Source organism: Streptopelia decaocto (genome assembly GCF_964273445.1).
Source record: "Streptopelia decaocto genome assembly, chromosome: 4".
NCBI classification, from domain to species: domain Eukaryota; kingdom Metazoa; phylum Chordata; class Aves; order Columbiformes; family Columbidae; genus Streptopelia; species Streptopelia decaocto.
The window spans coordinates 61,742,070-61,763,812 of record NC_138658.1 but is presented as its reverse complement, the minus strand read 5'-3'; the positions used below and the strand labels follow the sequence as shown (position 1 = coordinate 61,763,812).

Sequence of the window (21,743 nt, the reverse complement as noted above, 5' to 3'; positions counted from 1 at the left end):
ATGCTGGAATACATAACCTCCTTTTCATCGGTGCATATTATTGATTAAAAAGTAGCATTGGTTGTGTGGACACAGATACTAGCTACTGGTGAAGCATTTAGTCTTGATGGCATTATCCTTTTATTTTTTTTTCCCTTTTCCCTATTTTTTTTTTTCTCCAGTTAAGCAGCTTTTCTCCTCTGAAGATCACTAGATCACCAGATAGCAATCCACTCATAAGCACAGTCAAAAGATGCCCTAGATAAAAGATTCAGGTTATGATTCACAATGTGCGCAATGGATGTACTATTCAGGACATTCTTGACTGATACTACTGTACTGTGTATTCATTTGCAACATGGATATATGATGATTATGATGCTTTTCAGAATAATACTGAAAGTTTCTTAATGTGCTATTCTTAAAAAAATCCACAACAAACTAACATCAAGGTTAGAAAATTCAGATTGTGAATATATCAGTCTTTTGGGTGCTGCTCGAGAAAGCCTAAGAAATGATCCAGAGAAGTACAATATTCATTACTGAATTTCACCAGCAAAAACATAGCACCATATCATTAACAATCTTTCCAGGGCCAGAGGACAAGAAGAGCTGGCTCAGTACGCGACGTGGAGGAGGTCTGGGTCTGAAAGCAGGTTGAGAAAGAAACAGTGCTGCTCACCAAAGAAAAGACAAGTAGCACAGCTCATAAAAAAAGGACAGCAACCCAGAGAGACACAGATGGCCCAGACTTATTTTTTAACAGCTGAATTGGAAAATGGGTGAGATTGAAACAAATGAATCTCCTGGTCATGGCCAGTTTGCCTCCAGTGGTCTTGTCCTGCAGTAAGCGGGTAAATATTTATTATTTCATTTGTATGTACAATTTTTTTTGCCAGTTCAATGCTGGGGAAGAAATGCAAAGGTGACATTTCAGCTAGGCACTCTGAATGAGGGCTAGTCTAACTTCGCGTTTAGTCACATAATTTATTAAAACAGAGTTCAGGATGCATCACTATTAAAGTGCTCATTGGGTCTGAATTAGAACTGCAAGAATTACTTGTGGAAGGGAAAAAAATCTTTTGACAGGCCTTGTAGATCTAGACTGTCAAGTAACAATTGGGTATGAGAATACATATATATTTAAATCAAAGATTGTTAACTATCATTTCAGACTTTCTTTTCCATTCCAAAAGCAAAAAACCTCTTTGCTCTGCAAATGAATTCTTATAAATCTAGAATCATTCCAAGTGATTCTATAAATCACCTGGGGATGACATGCTATAGCAATAACCAGAAACAAAGGGAATGTCAGAGAGATTAAAAAAGTCACTACAGTCTTTTCCTTAACTCATGAGCAGAATTTTAAGAAGGAGATTTTACAATTCTTTAGTACCCCTTTCTAGATCACAGATGCCTAATGGAAGAACAACTTTACAGGCAAAGATGTGACAAAACTGTAAAGCGAATTGAGATGTATTCTGTAAGGATACGGTGTGTGTTCCTAGTATGAGAAACAACTTGGGGACACAACATGATGGAGGAGAGAAGAGGGCACCAAAGGAGAGATGAAGCAAGAGAACTTGCAAAATCTCAGACACACTAACTAAAGGCACTGTTTGGAGGAACTTCAAAGCAACCTATGAGACTCTGCAGACATCACCATCTGCCATGTACTTCTGAAGATTTGAGCTCTCAAGGGGCTACTTCCTACAAGACATGAACATCTTCACAGAAAAGATTAGAGATACATCATGAACTATCTCATCCTGACCATTTATCATGATAAACCTGCCAAGTGCATTAAATTTGCATAAAAGGATGTGGTCGTCTTTAATAAGCTACCTATTTCTCAATTTCTCAGTGACAAAAAATGAATTGAAACACATTTAGTAAGAGTGCTGCAACTAATCATTGAGCGAACAGTCTTTCACAGAATTGCCATGCTGTGATCTACCTCCAAGATTTTGTAGATGTGCTTTTTCATTCATAGCATAAGTTTAGGTTGTCAGCTATTACAACATTGTGCATTTTTTCAAATGAACAAGAAATGACAATTTAAAACTTGTAAAAAAAAAAATCTCTCTTACAATGTCACTTAAAGGTAAAAATCCACAGCACTGGTATTTTGAATTATGATCAGTGGTGGGATGATCTGTAGTCATTGCAGTTCCCTGCATCAGCAATGGAAGTTCTGGGTGAAACTTCAACTAATTTCACTTTTCTTTAAGTTCTTATGCTGACATTTCTAACATTTCCATGTGTACCTTGTGACAACACCCAAAGGGAAATCCTGAAAGATATTCAAATCTTTGTAACGTAGTGAACATTTGTTGATAAATAATATATTAGCTTTTCACGTAGTTATTACTTCGGTATAGTTTCTTTAGATACATCCTAGACGAGTTTTAAATGTAGCTCATCAAGGTAATAGAAATTAACTAAGTAAATTGTCTTCTCTACAGGATATTATCCAGTCTTGAACTTTCATGCCAGGTCACAACAAATTTCAATATCCTTTTTAAGACATTGTACACTGCATCAGCAAACCCTTCTGCTTTTACTGTTCCCTTTGGGTTAGTACTGTCTATAAAAATAGTATTTAAACATTTGTTCTGTTCATGGGCAGTCAGACTGGTATATTTGCTGGCAAGTCACTTCTGAAAACCTTTCCCTTTCTAAAGCTAACTTTCATGATTTGCTATATTATTCTCCTATTTCCCTAAATCCAAAAGTAAAGAATGGAAAATTTTGGTAAAACTGACTATGGCAAGCGTACCTTGAATGCACCCCTTATCTGCAAATGTGCATGCTTTTTCCTTTTTCTTCCTCCAACGTGACATGGTTTCCAATTAATTGTTTCCAAATATTGTGTTCAGAGTGTCCAGTAAAATCAGCAAGCCATAGACAAAATCCCAAATATAATTTACAAAAGGCTTTCTGTGGGATGGAAGGGACTTGGCCTCAGCTGAAAGACTGCTACCTGGTAACGAGCTCCTCTATCCACAAGCCACTAAAAATAGGATTCCTCCAAAATGCCTGTAACACTCTAGGTTAATATATGAGATCTCACCCCCTCTAGTGACTGGTCCCAGAGAGAATAGGACACAGTTGGTTCCTTCAGCATTTGCTTTAGAGAAGGAGAAGCCCAGGTGCTGTGACAGCTGCCGAGCCCGGTGTCTGCGCGGGCAGCGCAGCCATGCTGCACCAGCCCTGCTGGAGGCTCCTGCAGCGGGACCCTCCAGGCCCTTCTCCTCCCCAAAGGGCTGTCTCACACGAGACCAGCCTACACAATTCTTTAGTTCAAAAATTAAATGTATAGGCTGAAAGAGGAGCAAGGCAGAGAAGTGTATTTACAAAGCAATAGTCTGGAAAATTTAGGCCCCAGCGCAACAGCTGCCTCATTCAGACGTGACAGTCCCCTACCTTGTGGGAAAGCTGACAGCACTCGAGCTCAGACTTTTCCTTAACCGACCTTCAACAGAGCCAAGTAGCAGCATTTCCTGTTGCCCAAACATCCGTCTTTAACGATGTATTTACAATCTGCCTGGCACCGTGGTGACAAAACACCTCAGAGGCTTTAGCCCTGCACCCGCTCTTGCCACAGGCTCCGGAGCAGTTCAGGGGAGCTGGAGAGAAACTGAGTCTGTGGAAACTCAGCCAGCTTCTGATGGGGCTGGGGCTACTGGCCTAGCAGCCTCCTTCCCCCTCCACAAACATGATTACAAAGGCAAGGTAACAATAAAAAACTATGTCCTTCGATGAGAGTGCAAGTAGGGGATGATTTGAAAATGTCGTAGTGAAGAAAATTTCAGGCCATCACACTTTCACTGAAGACTCCAACAAGGTTGCACCTCAAAAGCACAGTGTACAGAAAGCAGATAAATGCAATGATGAAGCATATTCTGTGAGAAGCTACAAGAGAACTGAAGAGTCTGTTATCTTCGGGAAGAACCTGGCAAAGTCTTTCTATCACCACAATAAATAAATGAATCAATCTTCACCACAGTCATCACCTTCCTGCGATTCCTCTACAATTGCATGGTAGGGTCCCAGCCTTCTAGCCCAATCACTTTACCATGAACTTCTTGTGTTGTAAGAGCTTTCTTTAATGGATTCATGCTCAAAGCGTAAAAGGCAAGCGGCAATACGCATTTCAATATTTAAAAGCACAAATAAAAATCTTAATAGATCCCAGATGTTTCACTTCCCCCAGCCCTTGTCAATGATTGAGTTGGTGCTGACATAGATGATTTTTTAAGATCAGTGGTCAGTTTGAAGCTGAAAAAGGTTTAGATGTCTGGGAATTTCAAATGCAATTCCTAGAAATAAATAAATCATTAAGTAGATGAAAGGGAGACAACTGTGAATGCAAGTAGCTGTTATTTTGTAAACTTATTTTATGGCCTGAAATGCACCCACAGGTTTTGAATGCAACTGAGCATGAAACAGACGGTAACATTTTGTCAACATATATAAAACCTTGTAGAGATAATTATTTCAATCTCATTTTCTTAGCAAAAGAACTCCAAAGGTTCACATAAATAACAAACTGCAGGAATCCATACTTTAAGGTAGATATACGGTGCTGGTGCTGTTGAAGCTAATGAAGAATTTGCTATTTATTTTAGCAGAAGTCAGTTTTGCTAGCTGCATCCATTTTTCACTTACTAAAGCAGCAAGCTATCGTTTACTATACCAAACAAATAAAGCACTATACAGAAAGCGTGTCTAGAAAAAAGCTGCTGGGCCCAGTAATGGAGGCCATGCTGCCAAGCACACAAGTTCTCAACTGTAATGAGAGGCTGGATTCTTTTTCTCTGATTTTTACTGGGAGAAGTCCCTAGTCTCCTAAATGAAAGCAACCAGGGAGGGGGAGTTTGAAGCCCGCATTTAGCTTGCACAGACCCATGATGTGTGCACTTGACGTCATAAAAATGCTGTAAGTCTGCCAGGTCAGCAGCCACAAACCCCAAATGCTGCCAGTCGCAGGCTGAGCAGACACTAAAAGGCTATGAATTTCATTTAATCATCTCCTTTCCCTTTCCCGGTAAAGCAGTCAAGCCTAGCAGCTGCTGGAGAAATCTGTGGAAAAATACTAACTATAAGCAACCAGGATTTGGTTTTGATTGGTATTAAAACCCCAAAAAATGAAGAATAAACCTAATAACAAATGTAGCAACATTTATTTATTAATACAGCAAACAGGCTGTAGGCTTCTGAGTCCACTTTCAAGGAGTGTGTGGATAAGCTCAACTAAATGATGTACTTCATACAGTCTGCCAGATCTACCCACTATCCTGCTAATTTATGTGCCGTACACTTCTCTCCAGCTAAATTTCTGATTAAGAAAAACTTCACCCCCTTTCTGTTATTTGTTTAGCTACACAATACTCCTTAATAGTGAATGCTGCTTGCTCTTAAGTGTGCTTCCTATTATACCTCTGGCATTTGTAAAATGGAAAGTGCAAACATAATCTAAGCTCCAGACCACACAGTTTTATCATATAGCCAACTATGGGCAATACTTAAAAGCTGATCACGACCTTCTAGTCCTTTTGAGATGCCTCAAATTAATCTCTAAGAAGTAGGTCCCCCAAAATTTCAAAACCATTAGAATAGGTAGGTTCCACAAAACATATTTTTCCAAAACAGCTTCTGCACCTTCACACAGAGGGCCAAAGGTTCATTTCATTGACATAAACAGGAAAGCTTTGCATGGTCTGAGCAGCTGCAGTGACAAGATCAGGCTGAAACAAACCTAGGAAGCTTGTGATAGAGAAGAAGACTCCTTTTTCTTTTTTTTTTTTTTTTTTTAAATCACAACAGCTCCATTGGCCCACAAACTATGTTATTTACAATCACGCATCTGTGTGCCATCAGTCTCCAAGGAAGGAAAAGACTGCTGGGCTGAGCTCTCAATTTATGTTTCTCAGTTGACTCTTCTAATCACACTCAGTGTTCTCAAGCTTAGTGCAGCCATTCTGGTGACAAAATTTGCACACCAGGTGGGTTTATTCAAGTTCCCATGGCCCTAATACTTTCATATAGCTCCTAATAATAATCTTGAAAATTATATAGGTAATTGTATTTCTAAAAAGCTATCTTCAGCAAAATTGGGAGAGTTCTTTCCTCTCAACAGGAAAAATATTTTAGTAAAATAGCTCGTATACGCCTATACAAATGGTGAGAAAAAACAAATGAAAAAAATCCACCCTTTTTTTTATACTGTCTTTTGCAGCATTCAAGAAAGCTAAGGGAATCCTGGGGCTCACAGATGATGAAAGGTCCCAAAATAGGATGGGCACTGAGCAGGATGACAATCCCCTGGTCCAGCAATACTGCAACCTGTATTAGGCATTAATATTCATATTCTAGACTGTGATTAGGAAGAAGGCTCTAGCTCCTGTGCAGGGGTGGACCTAACCCAGCAGAGGTGCAGTGAACAGCTTCGCTTCCTTATTGAAATTCAGTCCATCTAATTGATACGGCAGAAGGCAGTAGCACAATGAAATAGAGCAGAGATCACTTCAGTAGTTTCATCCATCTACGCTCTCCTGCTCCTGACCAATGCATAACCCCGCACAGGACTCCAGCCTTTCCAACTTCAAGCAGTCTCAAGAATGATTTAAGTTTCTATAATATGGTAATCATTAAAATATTGCCATTAGATCACCATTCAGAAACGTATCAAGACTGTGACTACCTTCATTTGTGTAACACCAAAAATGTTTTAGTTTTGCTTGAGGTAGCCCGGTTTCTTTCAAAATGACAATTTAAACAGCACCTTTGCCTCAGAACCAGAATAAAATATTTATAACCACCTCATATATTTGCAAGCAAATACAGGTAATGTCTGTTAAAAAGCAAAATCCATTAGATACTGGTTAGTTTTGATACTGTAAGTCTCCAAAAGGCAACAGATGTGGGGACGGGGGAGGGGGAAGTTGATTTTGTCTTTTTAATATTCAAAGTGGATCTGTTCTCACTGGCTAATTAAATCAGTAGAGTGCAAACAATAAAAGAAAAAAAATAAGTGTTGCCTTTTTTCCCCAGAACAACCTCTCTAGTTTATCTCTGCTTATTTATTACAAAAACTTATTTATTAGAAGACTTTACCATATTCCCTCCCCAAATCCTCATGAAATAAGATACATATTCCATAGTACCAGTTCCCCTTGAAAAGAATATACTTTTCCTGTGGAATTTAAGATAAAGTGGTCTTTGCGCTATTAAAAAAGAAAATGGATTTGGAATGAGCTGCTTTGATTGATGTGAAAGTACTGACGAAACATACTAAAAACATAATAAATTGAATAATAATATCAGATGTACAAATCAACCAGCAGAATGCTGCCCTAAAATACATTCGTACTTTCTTGGCAAAACCAGCAGGTTTCCATGGGTGTGCTGAATTATTTAAGAAGTAATGAAATGTGTTAATAACATTAAACAGTCATCTTCCAATACCTACAGTATGATGGTATTTTCTAGTCAGATAATTCTCTGTAGTGCATAAATACATGTAATATCAATTAAAACATTTTGATTTGTGAAATCAAAATGAGCATGACATATTAAATTTGGTTTTGAAAGTATTTTAAATACTATTATCTACTTTTAGCCTTTAGTTAGTTATGACACATAGCAAAGTATTAAAAATGGATTGCAGATAGAGACCAGAACTCAACTGAGCTAGCATGGTGCTAGCACAGTACAAGAACAGAGAAGATGGTCTCAGCCCCAAATGTAATTGTACACATTATGAAGACAGGGTTGTGTATGAGCATCGGTAGCCACCTAACTTTAAGAGCATAAAGCTCAGCAAAAGATCAAAATATTTATGCATGAAATAAGGTAGATTGCATGTCCCAAGCTCTATGCTGCTACTGCTTCCCACACCAGCAAGTTAAATGTAAGTTTGGGCATGTATGCCTATGTATTAACTGACAGCACTATGGACATACCTGAAGATAAAGGAAAACAGAGGGATACAGAGCCCTTGCACTGTAGGTGAGAGTACTCAGCAGTAAGTCAGTATCTGATAAGAAAAGGCAACCATTTCAGCCCAGTTTTTGAAAGCAACAGTGTCAAGGAAACAGTTATGGGACATAATGCATGAGTTTAGAGGGAATTCCTCTCAAATGCTCAGGACCATCATGGAAGAAAACACGGATGTTCTTGTTTGAAAATGTAACAAGTGACAATCAAGAGACAAGTGTCAGGTACTGCAAGATGCTGAGCCTTTACAGGTGCAGAGTTCCTTCTCAGCTCCATGAACTACTGGCCCAATTTTAACTGTATTGAGAATTTCTTAGGAAAATACAGCTTCATCATAGTTAATGAATTATCCACAACTGAAACACTGATCTATTTAACCCCAAATTCAGGGTTTTACAGAGTTGTGTGTCCATTACCGAATGCTTAATGTATCTTGGTTACCTTTAACCCTGCTTCTGTTTGAACATACTTGGAGCCAAACAAGACTTCACTCCCTTCAAGTGTTATTTTGGTCAACCAAATGAATGATTGCAAACAAATAAAATATTTAGTCTGTGCTACAGCCAAAACAGTGTTGCTTTATGTGATCTCAATGATGAGCAAACACCACAGCGCTGGATAGCAGCAGCAGGTCAGACTTAGCGACATGATGCCCCGTGTTATGACACTTCACAGTAAAATACGTAACATAGGTAAAATACATAGTAGAACAGAAATGAGTCCACTACTGCTTAATTTGACTGTATCTCAAAAACATAGTAAAGTAACCCAGCAAAGAGATTTCTGGTAATAGTTGTGTGAGAGGGCATTTATCAACACCCATTAAACTCCGGATTTTACCTGTTAGTTTTCTAAAAGATGCTTGTGTTGCTTCATAAGCCACAAGGTGTCACAGTGGCTCAACTGGTAGTAGTCTTGTCACTCTAGACACGCAGGTTGTGGCTTCAGGTTGCGGTCCAGTGCTAACACCGCTCTGTATGAGGACATCTGGTCTATGCTGGGTATTTAGAAGTGCAGCCCTTTGGATGAAACAATCAGCCAAGGTGCAACACGGCTGCTTCAGGATGCTCTTGATGTGGGTGTTAAATAATCTTACAGGACCATCAGAGAACAGATGTTCTTCGTGAGCTGGCATCTTGACCAATCTTTTTACTTTGCATTATTAACCCTGACAGAGTGTTAAGAGGTACTGAAAAGAGCTGAGCTAATAACTCACGTCAAATAATAAATTTTATGAATTCCACTTCGTTCTACTCAGCGTTGCTAGGAATTAATAAAAATTTATTTGAATGCATTAATTATTCAAATTTAAGATATATTTTTGCTCATCTTTCTAACAAGCAGCGTGCTGTAAGCGTGTAATAGTCTGCTAAGACTATATACCCCGATTGGTCATGTATTCTGTGCTATTCTTTTGTATCCTTGACTGGATGAGGACAGATGGATCTACACCTTAAAATGCCACAAAGCTTTGCTTTTTTTTCACCAATTTTTTCTTATTTCATTTTTCTAAAGTAACTGCATGGTAAGCAGTGCCCAGTTCCATGAAAAAAAAATGCACATACATCATATTTACTGACCTGTAATTTTCCCATTGCCACCAGTCTTTGTTATTAATTTGCTTTACATTCATACATCAGTCAGTCCTAACTGCAAAGCAACCAGAGATTCTTCTCTGGTGTATTTAATTTCCAAGTATCATGGTTCTATCTGGGAGGTTTTGGAAACTCAAAACAAGAAATGCTGCCTCCCAGCTTAGCCCATACAAAATAAGCAACTTCTTTCCAGAATGCTTAACAAAATGAAATTTGCATTCTGCAATTATTTGTAAGAATAAAACTCCATTGATCAAAGATTCACAGAAATGCATAAAAGGCACAAGCATAGCCAAAACAAATTTACTGTTAAACTCAAGTGAATAGTAATGGAAATTTTGCGTGTAGTATTTGCTGCACTCAGGTAATGAACCTTTACCCAGTGCGTTGGCTTTTCATGTCCCATTATCCATGCCAACACATTCATTAAAACGGGCCTATGCTTTTTAACATAATCAGCAATGTGCATAGGTGTGGCCTTCAAAGAGTTATTACCACAGTTTACAGGCATGCTGTTCGTAAATACAAGCAGAACTCCAGTCAGTGCAAAATGCCAAGCTTCCCACAAAACATATGGTAATTTTTGCTCTGTAAAAGGGATAGATGCGCTATATAATGCATAATTGCAGCACATTATATCTGAACTTCTAATTGCTTAAAATGACACTTCAAATCACATCAACAACATTATTACCTAATTACCCTAAGGGTTAACTGATACTCCAGTGATTAAGTCTAGGTAGAAGTGATAGAGCTGTTCTATTGCCTTCATCCACTACAGCTGGTGGTATGGTTGCAAACGCCCTTATAGAATCTATATCCTGTCATTGGTTTCAACATCTTGGTACAGTGAAGAAGAAAAGTGAAGAAATGCTGGCCAAGCCCCAGAAGGAGGGAGGGTCCCACAAAATCCTGAACAACTTCAAGAAGAATCTGCATTTGCTCCAAAGGAATTATTTTACAGCAGTTCTTTTAATTTCTAGTCACAATAACATTAATGTGATGCAAAATGGAGTAACATTGAAATATTTTTTTTGTACTTGAAGTGGATACAAGAATTACAGAAGATGGTGACACTGATTTGAAAAGGCAAGTTACTATCAGAATAGGGGGGGTGGAGTAAAACAGATACTTCTAGGTCTTCTTCCATTGCTGCATAACCCACTTGTGAGACTTTTATAAACTGCATGAAGAAACCATAGCATCCTAAGTGCATGGCACTTCATAGTCCCTTTGTTCAACTGTAAACTACTATCCTGGTTGCAAACCTAGCAGCAAAGCAGGTTTCATGTCTATCTTGCCAATGTCAGCTGAAGCTGGAGGATGAGAATCTCTAGTCCATAGGAGATGGCCAGGTGCTGCTGACCACCTTCCTGAGGGATGGAGTATGGCGACAGTGCTTCAGTCTAAACAATAACAAAACTAAAAAGTTTCACTCTATTTACTTTCTTCTTTTCTGAGTATTCTCCCCTCTCCATGCGACTACTGTATTTAAAGATTTAGAATATTTCTTTTTGTATAATGTGGTCATTAATATTTCAGAAACTGCTTTGTAACCTGCTCTAGGACAGATAGTAACTCTTCCTCTCATACAATCTTCTGCTAATGGCTGAAGCAAAACTACACAACTGGAACAAGAATCACAATAAGTTACATGAAATACTTTAAATGTGAAATGTACTGGAAATAATAATTTTCTCAACTTGCTACTTTAGAAAATAGCCAATTAAAAACATGCAGTTAGAAAACAAACAAACAAACAAATGTTTGAAAGTCCAAAAGAAAAGCAAAAAATAACGTGCTGCACAAGTGATGCAAGACTGCACACAACAATACTCAAACAGGGACTGTTGTTTTTCCTAGATATTTAGTTTTTGAAGAATAAGCACAGTTGATCTATGATTAGGTCTATTATTGGGTCTGCCTTAATCAGGGGTTTCCAAATATGGTGACTTTCCAACCTGCTATTCTATGATTTTATGACTTTTATACACACATAACGTTTCATTGGTCCTCTGAATGGAATAGATAAGGTCATCCAACTAGCCTGTGCAATTCTTCAAGGGCCATGAAAGATTCTAGAGTCTGCAGTTAGCAGTTGTGTAAAATGGACGGGATCCGGACAGATATTGAATTTGCTGTACATGAGTAAACTGATAGCAAAACTATACCCAAAGATTGGATTTCCCCCTTCCCTTTTTAAACACACATACAAATGGTGCAGACAGACTTTAATGTTCCTGCTCAGCTAACTAGGCTTGGCAAGCTGACTCTGTGGCTTAGAATCAGGAAGATGGATATCAGCAGGTATTGCAGATCACGTGTGACAGTTATCACAGCAATGCTCTAATTTTTTAATCACTTGGAAGGATCCAAAGGCCTGACTACTTAGTTCGCAGGCAGCCAGGCAGTAGATTTTAAGTACATTTAGAAACCTACACAAAATTACAGCTTCACTGTGTCGATTGTGAGATTATGGCTCAGTCCTGGCCAAGGATCTGGATGTGAATATTGACAACACAAAGACCTTAGGGAGAAGTTCTAGTTTGATACTTGTATTTTGGCTGTAGCTATCAGAGTTATTCATAAAGAAGAAGGTTGTTGTGCTCAGGTCTTATGCTTCAAGTCTGTATGATGCAGACAGGAACACCACCCTGGCCAGGAGCTTCATCATGGTTATGTCTTCTTGACAATGGTGTATAAACAGCAAGGTGGTGCCAAGGCAACCTAAGTCCATGAAGAAAGCCTGCTCCTGTAAAATTTATGGCCTTTGCAGAGACTCTACACTACCAACACTCTTGAGTCCTGAAGAGGTCATAAGCTTAGAAAGCCACCGAGTCCTGAGTCACATTTAGTTCTGCAAAGGTCTCATTTTTGCAGGTCAGTGATTTTTCACTAGCCCCAGAAGGCACAAAAATGCCACAATTGTCTCCAGAAGCATCAACTGCTCTCATACTGAGGTTTTTTGTCTGCAGGTAGTTCTAGGTGATCCCCAATTACCTCAGGAGTACTAAATGTACTATTTGGCTTAGATCAGTAGCTTATAGGCTTTAGTTCAGAAAGGTATGACTGTCCACCACAAGGTAACAGAAATAGAAAGAGTATTCTGACCATAAAGGGCTTTCTCTCTGAAATTCCAACAGTGACCAAACACAGAGAGAATGTACTGAGGAAAAAACACAAGCCTAGTGAGAAGATTATAGCCAGGGGAGGTTTCTTTCACTACTTTTTAGCCTAATAAATAAGACCACTGAGACCTGGCCACCAGGCCCTGCTCTACAACAGTCTTTTTCAGAGACTAATCACCAGTCACTGTGGGGCAATCTTCTTCCTGCCAGGATCACCCTCTGAGGCTTCAAGTAGCCCAGAAACAACTTCTGGAAAAAAGCACCCAGCAAAACTGAGGATGTCCACTGGCCTTTTTACACAGTACAGTGCAGGAAAGAAAGTTCTTGTTGGGAAGGAAGCAACCGAACAAAGTATCGGCATGGCTGGAATGCCTGTTTACAGCAGATATGCAACTTTTGGCAAAAAGATACAGAAAAATACCATTTGAAGTGAGGAGTCCAGCTAAAAATATTGCAATGAGTTTAGCAATCTACCCATACACTTTTTCTGTAAACAAAGAAAGTGTATATACCAAAACCAAATGTTTTTTCTTTTTTTTTTTTTAATCTGATCTTGCAATCCTACTGCAGGCAAAGCTCCAGCTTAAATAAGAGCACAGGACTGAGCCCTTGTTATGATCTCTGTTTTGTTCCTTCACACCATCCAGTGGCTTCTATTTTTGAGACTGGATCTGCATAGCAAATCTTGTTTACATCAGGGAAAAACTGAGTTTAAGTTTTTTTACATGGATTTAGAGTTTAAAGGGTAAAGATCAAAAAAGAGAAAGGAATGGTTGAAAATGTTTCTTTATAGAAAGTAATCTAGTAAGCATCAAAATGATTTGCAGGGGAGATCCATTTTTATACTTTCATGCTGATTCTCGCCCGCACCAGCCCCTGCCCCCAAATACTCCCTGTTCCTTATTCGTGCAGTTTGTATTATCTGTTATAACTTCAGGGGGAAAAAAAAAAAAAGGCAGCGAGACATCCCTTATTGTAAGCTAAGGATCACCATGGAAAGGAAGTAGAGTCTTTTTTTTCCTCCTTCAGCCTCATAAGAATTGTTAGTTTGTAACAATTTTAATTGAAAACAGCTGCAACTGACATTTTTTAAAGGGATGAAAAGAACTATATGAAATAAAAGACAATCAGTAAAAAGAGCCTTGAAACCATTCTGAAGTTTGTGTCTGCCTAAAGGAGTTAGAGTTTTCTTTTAAAACTGACCTTTTAGTAACAGCAAAGCGTGGTTTATACATACACTTTACTCATGTTCCTAGAATTGCTAAGTATTAGTATACTTGTGGGTGAAAGAATATTTCCTCAAAAACACTTTGAGACAGAAGTTTATGTGTTTTCCCCTCAAAAAAACAAACTCATTGGACAAACTCATACTTATGTACACAATATGAGAGATCTGTTTGCGATACTAAGTTGCTATGTGAACAAATGTGATGTCACAACATAGATTTTTATGACTAATCTATTTAAAATGCATCAGGAAGAAAAAGAAAATATTATTTCATCAGATAGTAATGCGAGGAAGTAAAATAAGAGTCTTCCATTAAACTGAAGAAATTTTGTTTTGCTTTGATTTGCTGTGCTTTAAATATTTGGTTGAGTATGAATGTCTGTGTAAGCTTCCAGTTCATTTGGGAGCTTTTAAATAACCATAACATCTTCCTTTATTTTCCTTTGAATTTTCTTTACATTTTCTTCCATCATAAAATCTCTACTTTTGTTAAATTCACTATACAGTTTAATAGGCATTTAATATGACTTGATTAAGCTGACTGCCTTTAAAACAAATATGCTACTAATCAAGTTCTCTAGTCACCCTTAAAACACTACTCTCTTAGCCAGAAGGAAAGCTGTGTTTTGCATATAATGATGACGTAAAGCATAATCTCTTGTAGTGTGAGAGAGTTACAGGTGAATTTAGTGTATTGTGATACACAAAAGTTCTAAAAATATAGCGGACTAAATAAACAAGTGAAAGGCTTGATACATTTCTTTGATTATTGGTAATAAAGCAATGCCTCAAACTTTAAACTGTCAGCAACTTTAAGTGATCTACCCACAGTGCACTGTAATGCTACTGAAAAATAATTATATACAAGATATAATCACCTTTTGTTTAAGTGTGAGCAATTTCGAATGATTAAAAAATAGAACAGAAAAGGATTTACAACATCAAAGAGGAAACAAGGCTTTTTTTAAAAAAACATAGTTTTATGAAAACCAGAGAAAATATTTAAGCTAATTTACCTATGTTGTATATTGCTACCTAGAACTTTAAAAACTGCTGATTATGCCTCAACAGGGTTGCTTTCTTGAAATGTTCAACTAACACAGACATAAAAATAAGACAAACTGAGTTTGAGTGAATGGTAATGAAATCTTCAAAACCACACACAGAGCAAGGAAACAGCTGCACTTTGGTTATCCAAAAAGTTAATCAACTATGATAGAAGTAAATAAGATTTTTCTTTATATCTGCCAGAGATTATTAAACCTTTAATTATTAATTGTACTTCCTGAAATCAGGATTGTTGATGCATTATAAAATGGCACTAGATGCTCCCAAAGTATTATTAAGAAAGCACGTATTAATTTCCATTTCACAAAAAGTATTACCAGATTATATTTCTTTGAACAACTTTTAAGGAAGGTAAGGGGCTCCTGTATACTACTTAGTAACTCAGACTCCCTAATTTACTTTAGATCACATAAGAATTAGCTAGGTGGTGGACTTTTGCCAGTACTTACATCATAAAACCACCCCCTGCCTGGGTGTGATTGGAATTCTTCGCCTAAGACTGACCCTGAATTTAAAAAGGCAGTGGTAGGTTCTGCCTGAGGAGCCCATAAAGTTGCAAGAAGTTTGGAAAGCAAAAGTTTGCACATCTAGCACAGGCTAGAGCTGCTAATTCCTTACTTTCATGACTACCATTTCTTCCTAAAGAAAACAAGAACAAAGGTGGCCATGCAGCATCTGAATGACCTTTATTCACCAGTCAGTACCTTGTCTGCTTAATAGACTGAGTACATCCTTCACACCAACTACTCTTCCCTTCCACCCAACACTGACACAAATGAGAGTGGAAGCAGCAGATGTCTCATGGACGGTCCCCACACACAAAGTCACTTTGAGGACACTCCTGCTTCCCTCAATGTACTATAAACTCTGCTGCTGGGGGAGCAGGAGTAGAAAAGGCATTTACAGGTGGATTCCCTAATGGTGTCTCTACCAGCCCATTGCTTTTTTTGAATCATTTTCACCTACGTGCAAGCTCCAGAGAGCAGCTACAGGAATTCGCTATAAAGGTGGGCTTTTCAAATGGAGGGGAGAAAACGGATTGACATGACATACCGGTACTCCTTTCATAGGCTCTCCACCCATCCGCTGTAAAACTTAATTAACTTATATATGTTTTGCTCTGCCTGACCGTAAAAGATTATTAATATTGTGTTTCTTTTGTAGGAAAACAGGAAAATCCCAGAGACTTTCTAAGGGTATATTTAGGATAAGAGCTGTAGGTTCCAATTTTTTTTTAACACATCCTCACTTGCCACTGGCTCGCTACAGAAGTTGGGTCCAAGTGGAATCTGCCAGCTTGCTGCCCCCAGTCTTTTGGAGAGTTTCTTTGTAATTCCTTTCCCCTTAAGCTGCTTTACTTGTGCTCACCTACCCCCTGGGGCTCACAGAGTACAAGCAGCCTCCTTCAGAGACCAGCGCCTACATTATTCCAAAGCCTGCCTGAAGAGAGACGTTCACGCAGTAAGCCTGTCTCACCCACAGCACAAGAACATTCCTCCCATGACATACAGGGCTCCATTGGTCTGGATTCAAAAAATTCAGAACTAGTTATACATGCTCCAGAAGCCTTCAGCTACCAATACCAAACATGCTTGGAAGTGCGTAAAATTAATGTGAAACTTCCACTCCCAACCTGCCCCAGAAGCCAACATGATTCTTTACAGGCTGTCTACACATAGTCACTGTCAGTGTCCCAGGAAACTGTTGGGTTTTTTTTTTAATTAAGGAAGGTGTTTTAATTGGAGGATGAATGAGATGAGCTGAAGCTGGCAAGAAAATGCATTTCAACAAACAACAATGCTCACAGCACAGAGCTCAGAAATTAAAAAAAAAAAAAAAAACAAACAAAAAAACAAAAACCAAAACCAAAACAGAACCAGAATGTAAACACTGAACAATCACCAAGCAAGAGTATTTTTACTCTGAGCAAATAAAAGAAATGCTGGAGCATAAGGCCTTCATTAACTAAGCACTGTCTGTCAAAGTAAAACGCTGCTGAAAACTATAGCAGTACCAGCAAGGCAGAGTAGGTTATTGCTTTTTGCCCACAACAATCCATGTGAATGTGCACAGCAAAAACTGCAATTAAACGCGCTGAAGTCTCACTCAGCACACCTCAGCAATGCAGGAGGGGGAAGTTGTTTCACAACTCTCTCAAAAACTTTTCTAGTGTAACATTTGTAAAGAAGCTGAAATCAGAAACTGGTCAATTATTAGACATACCACTAAAATTGCATGTAAAAAGCCTAAACTACCATTGACAGCTTTTCAGAGCAGCTTGTATATAAAACCCTGAAGGAATCACTTAATGATACATATTCCTTCTTTTCACTTGAAAAAGTCTAGAAATCATAGAAATCATTAAATTGATATGGATGGGAATGTAAGGAACAGAGTTGCAAGACACTGACAAACAGTAACAAACAAGTCCCCTTATTCTATCTAAACGGCAGTGACCCTCTGCAACCAACAACTTGGGGCAAAACTGAGAAACAGTTGCCATGATTTTAGTAGCAATGAGCTGCCTGGAGTTTTCAGCCAGCACAAAGTGTATTTACCAATAACTCCACAGCAATGTTTTAAGACCAGCAGTGACAACAGTGTTAGAAAAGCAGTTACCCCGTAGCAGTTACCCAATCAGAAAGCAGGTCACATCTCGTTAGCTGTATCATATACATTAAACGTCACAGATTCTCCATGGCTTAGCTGACAATTCAGGCATGTATGTTTAATTTTATTACAACCTCATGCTCTCTTAAAGAATTACAATACAACAAACAGATCAATCTGAGATCCTTTACCATGCTTCATGGCATGATTTCGGCAGACATTTGCCTCTATATAAAGCCATTCACTATAAAAGATTAATACTTTCAAAAAGTATTTTCAGGGCACCAGTAGTAAACTACTAGGAAAAATTGCAGCACCAAGAATGTTTGCTGCACAAACACAGACACATGGGCAGAAATGCAGCCTGACTCAGACCACACACTTTTCACTTCAACAGACTAAAGTGTGCTTTATTTAGCCACATAAATAACAAGATGCAGCCTCCACTATTTTTTTCTTTAAGTGACAGAAGTATTTCCCTTCCCATTCAGCATATTCTGTGTAGTGGCTGATCTGCTTGTAGAAGCCAGAGTGTATAAACCACTAACGGATTATACAAAGCATAACCAACAGTGAATGTAGTTTACATTATTGGGTACTTTTGACAGCTATATGATAAAGTCGTGAACCCATCATCTCTCTCACTAAAAGCAACTGCATTCTAAATGTAAACATGAATTTCTCTTGTCGGCTGTCCTGAACATGTGTTCTTTAAGTGCAGCCTAGGAATAAGTTTTTAAAACTCTGCTCCTGTTTTCTGTTATCATTCATTTTTAATTTTACCGACTTTACAAAACAAAACCAGAGAAAGGTTCATCTCTCCTTCTAAACCTGCAACATTTCTGAATTAGTTTTGTGCAAAAGCTAAAGCGATACCTTGCAATATTACAGCTGCAAATGCCAGCAGGACAGATCCTGAGCAAACAACACACTCAGGCAAGGAAATTTCCTGAGACCAGCATTATAATCAATCCTGAAGTGCTGTACTGTAATTTCAAGATTTCAGCCTAAGCTGGTATCCCCTCCAAGAGTTGCTCTGCGTGGAAACATAATGAGGGATTACCCAATTAAAGTAGGAAATTAATTAGGGTTCATGCCTGCATATGCTATACTGTCTAGTGGGACGCTTCAGCTGGAATTCGGGCTGAAACCTACCACGGTCCATGCACAGGAAAACAAGGCTGAGGGACTTACCTCCGTCCGCGACTGCAGCCTCTTGTTCATTTCATATATTCGGTACTCTGGTTGCACCATGTATGGTGTGTGTCTCCTATAAAATGGGCCAAAAGGAGAAGAATAGAAGGGGTCATGTGGTGTGCTGGACATCTTGCCTGCTTGCAGAGATTCAAGCTACACAGAGTATCATCAACATCCATACAGAGCACATGGGCTGTGTGTTCTTCACAGTACAAAGTAGCAGCGCGCACTCGCACACACATCCAGGCTGCACGCACTGGCTGGAACTGCTGTGGGAGCCTCTATAGCGGGAGCCGGGGGGGCGGGGGGAGCGGGAGCGCTCCGGCTCCGGAGAGAGAGAGGGACTGGAGAGCTTCAGGCACCGCCGCTCCTTTTTAAAGCAGCAGTTTCTGGAGGGGTCATTTCCTGTCCACGCTCTACACTAGTTCAAAAATATAATTATTTTTTTTTCCTCCCCGCCTGACAGAGGGCTGAGGTTTGGGTTTAATTTTTCCAGCCAGGACCCCTCAGGAACCTGGCAGCCGGGCTCGTTAGCATATAGGTGGTTTAAAAGCTGCCTGAGCCAATCACCCTCTGCGAGCCGCATGCTCGGGTAATGTCAGAAATGTGATTACTACAAAATACATAAACACAGGCCGGGCGAGCCCCGCCGCTGGCACCGGCTGCCGCTTCTCCCGCTCCCAGACGGTTCCCTCAGCGGCTCTGCCCGCTCCAGCCGCTGTGCTGGGCTACCCGCGCTTCGGCACCACTCGCCACCCCGCCGGTGCCTTTTTGGGGGTTTGCGCCTCACAGCAATAGTTTTTGGGGACGGGAGGGAGGGCGGCCTTGCTGCTGCACCGGAGGGGGATGGCCGGGGAGCCTGCACAAAGAAATAACCTCCATCCACCGCACTTCACACAATGGAGAGCAGTGAAATGCTAATAGCAGAAATGTAAAAACACAAAGAGCCGGGTGGGAGAACGAGACCCCCGAATAACTGCTGGCAATCCCGTTCGGCAGGGGTCAGAAATAAACACATGGGTGGCTTTAAAAGCAGCTATCCGGCTCAAGGGTGGCGGCAGCTAGGTGGGGGACGGGTCCCTGTTTTCAGGATCATTCCTGTGCACAAATCCAGTAGCGGTTAGAGTACACTGCAAATGAGAGATACCCAAAATTGGGGGTGGGGGAGATCTGAGGGAGGAAGGGAGGGCAAAGGGAAGGTAATCACCCTCTGGAGGTGAAGGATGAACTTTATCTCTTGAATCGTACTTGCAGGAAAGTGCTGGGAGCAGATACCACGTGAATGAAAAGTCTTCAAAATATACAGGAAACAAAATGGGCTCATCTGCTACATGGGAAAGTGCGAGGTTTGAGAGGGGAGCCTTCAAAATACCTATACAAAACAGCCCTTGAAGCACAAGCTGTGTCTTCATACACAGCTGTGAAGTATCAGGCATTATTTACAGTACTGAATAAATGTAAAAACAACAATAAACAACGCTGAATTAATCTCTCATGTAAATTCATTCAAGCAAATGGACCCACTCTAGGAACAGATTTAGTTAACTAATATGATTAAAAGAATAACAATCAGCTGCATTCACAGCGGTTCTCAGCTGGGGGGTTCACAGGATCGCTGCGGGATCACCCATTTCACAGATGGGGAAATCAAGGCACGCGCCATTACATTTCCTAAATTTATGTAATAGTCCTGGAAAATATTTGAGCATGATATGGCTTCACCCACTGCCAAAAAAATTAATTCAAATCCAACTGAATGTAGGAAAACTTTCAGATAGATTTGAAAAAATCTGGTTTTCACTGGCATTTGGCTAATTCTGCAGAATCGGAGTTCTATTTTCAGGATAAAATATGAAAGTTCATCATTTTATTCTACCGACCACTGCTCTGGATCACAATCTATCTTTGACATACCAGTCACCATTTAGCGAAACTATTTATGTATGCTTTTATGGAATACAAGTTTCCATAAGAAGTGACGTATTGAGTTGTTTCATAGATTTCCCACAGCTTCTGTCACTAAACACAGAGCCAATAGATAATACATGGGGTATTTCAAGTCCCTCTTTAAAAGCTCCACAGCTATGTGGCAATGGTACACTGTCACTCCAGTACCAGCACTGGAAGTGCTGAGTTTAACAAATAGCATGTACAATGTTTGGCTCAAAAGTGCTGTAGTGACAGTTCAGTGCCCTGCAGGGGTTGAGTGGCCACATGAGAAGCCTCAAACTTGGTCACGTACCTGGGAGAAAACTTCCTCTCATCTACCTTGTGCTCTTAACAGATCCCATCAAGGGTACTTAAAGCCTAAAATCAAAATGACCAGAAAAATTATAGAGTTATACCACTGATATACACAATTTTTGTACAATTGTACAATTTTTGTACAATCAGTACCACCTACTTAAGTAAGTGTCCAAAAAAAAAAAAAAAAATCAACCCACCAAACTGTGGATTTTACTTTGCTTACAAAGCAAACCCAAATAAAAATGGCCGAGAAGGGACACACCACTTTTTGTAACTAAAATGGTAGAATTTTGTATACCTTGAAAACTGTATCTGTTTTAAGGACTTCTTGACTAGGCTAAAATTCACTGTTTAAAGAAGTTAAACATGCCCATAACATTAATATTTTTCATTTTGGTTGGGGTGGGGGAAAAGAAAGAGTTGCTTTAAAATTTATTTTTTTTAATACAAACTTGGAGTAATGTATGTAAATGAGCAGTAGGATTTGCTTTCATGATTTGGAACCCCAGATACTCCCCCGTATCCTCTATAAGACCTTCTGTGTATGGCTCTAGTGCAAAGCAAAAATATGCACTGATATTTTAATAATTCCCATTGATTAACTGGCAAATTGTCACACACCTACAGCCCACCGGCAAGAACCAAGTCCCAGGGTAGGAATCTGCTAATTACAGGCTCCAGCAGCACTTC

General features: G+C 39.4%; 1 protein-coding gene across 9 annotated transcripts in view; it reads right to left on the bottom strand.

Moving 5' to 3' along the window:
- Nucleotides 1-19,143, bottom strand: part of LDB2 (LIM domain binding 2) — a 249,774-nt gene extending 230,631 nt beyond the window's left edge. For all 9 annotated transcript variants that reach the window (XM_082050731.1, XM_082050724.1, XM_082050727.1 and 6 more), the window contains exon 1: nucleotides 18,804-19,143. In XM_082050731.1, coding sequence (XP_081906857.1) covers nucleotides 18,804-18,935 — 132 coding nt within the window. In that variant the 5' untranslated portion in view covers nucleotides 18,936-19,143. The remainder of the gene's footprint in view (nucleotides 1-18,803) is intronic.
- Between the last annotated feature and the right edge of the window lie 2,600 nt (nucleotides 19,144-21,743).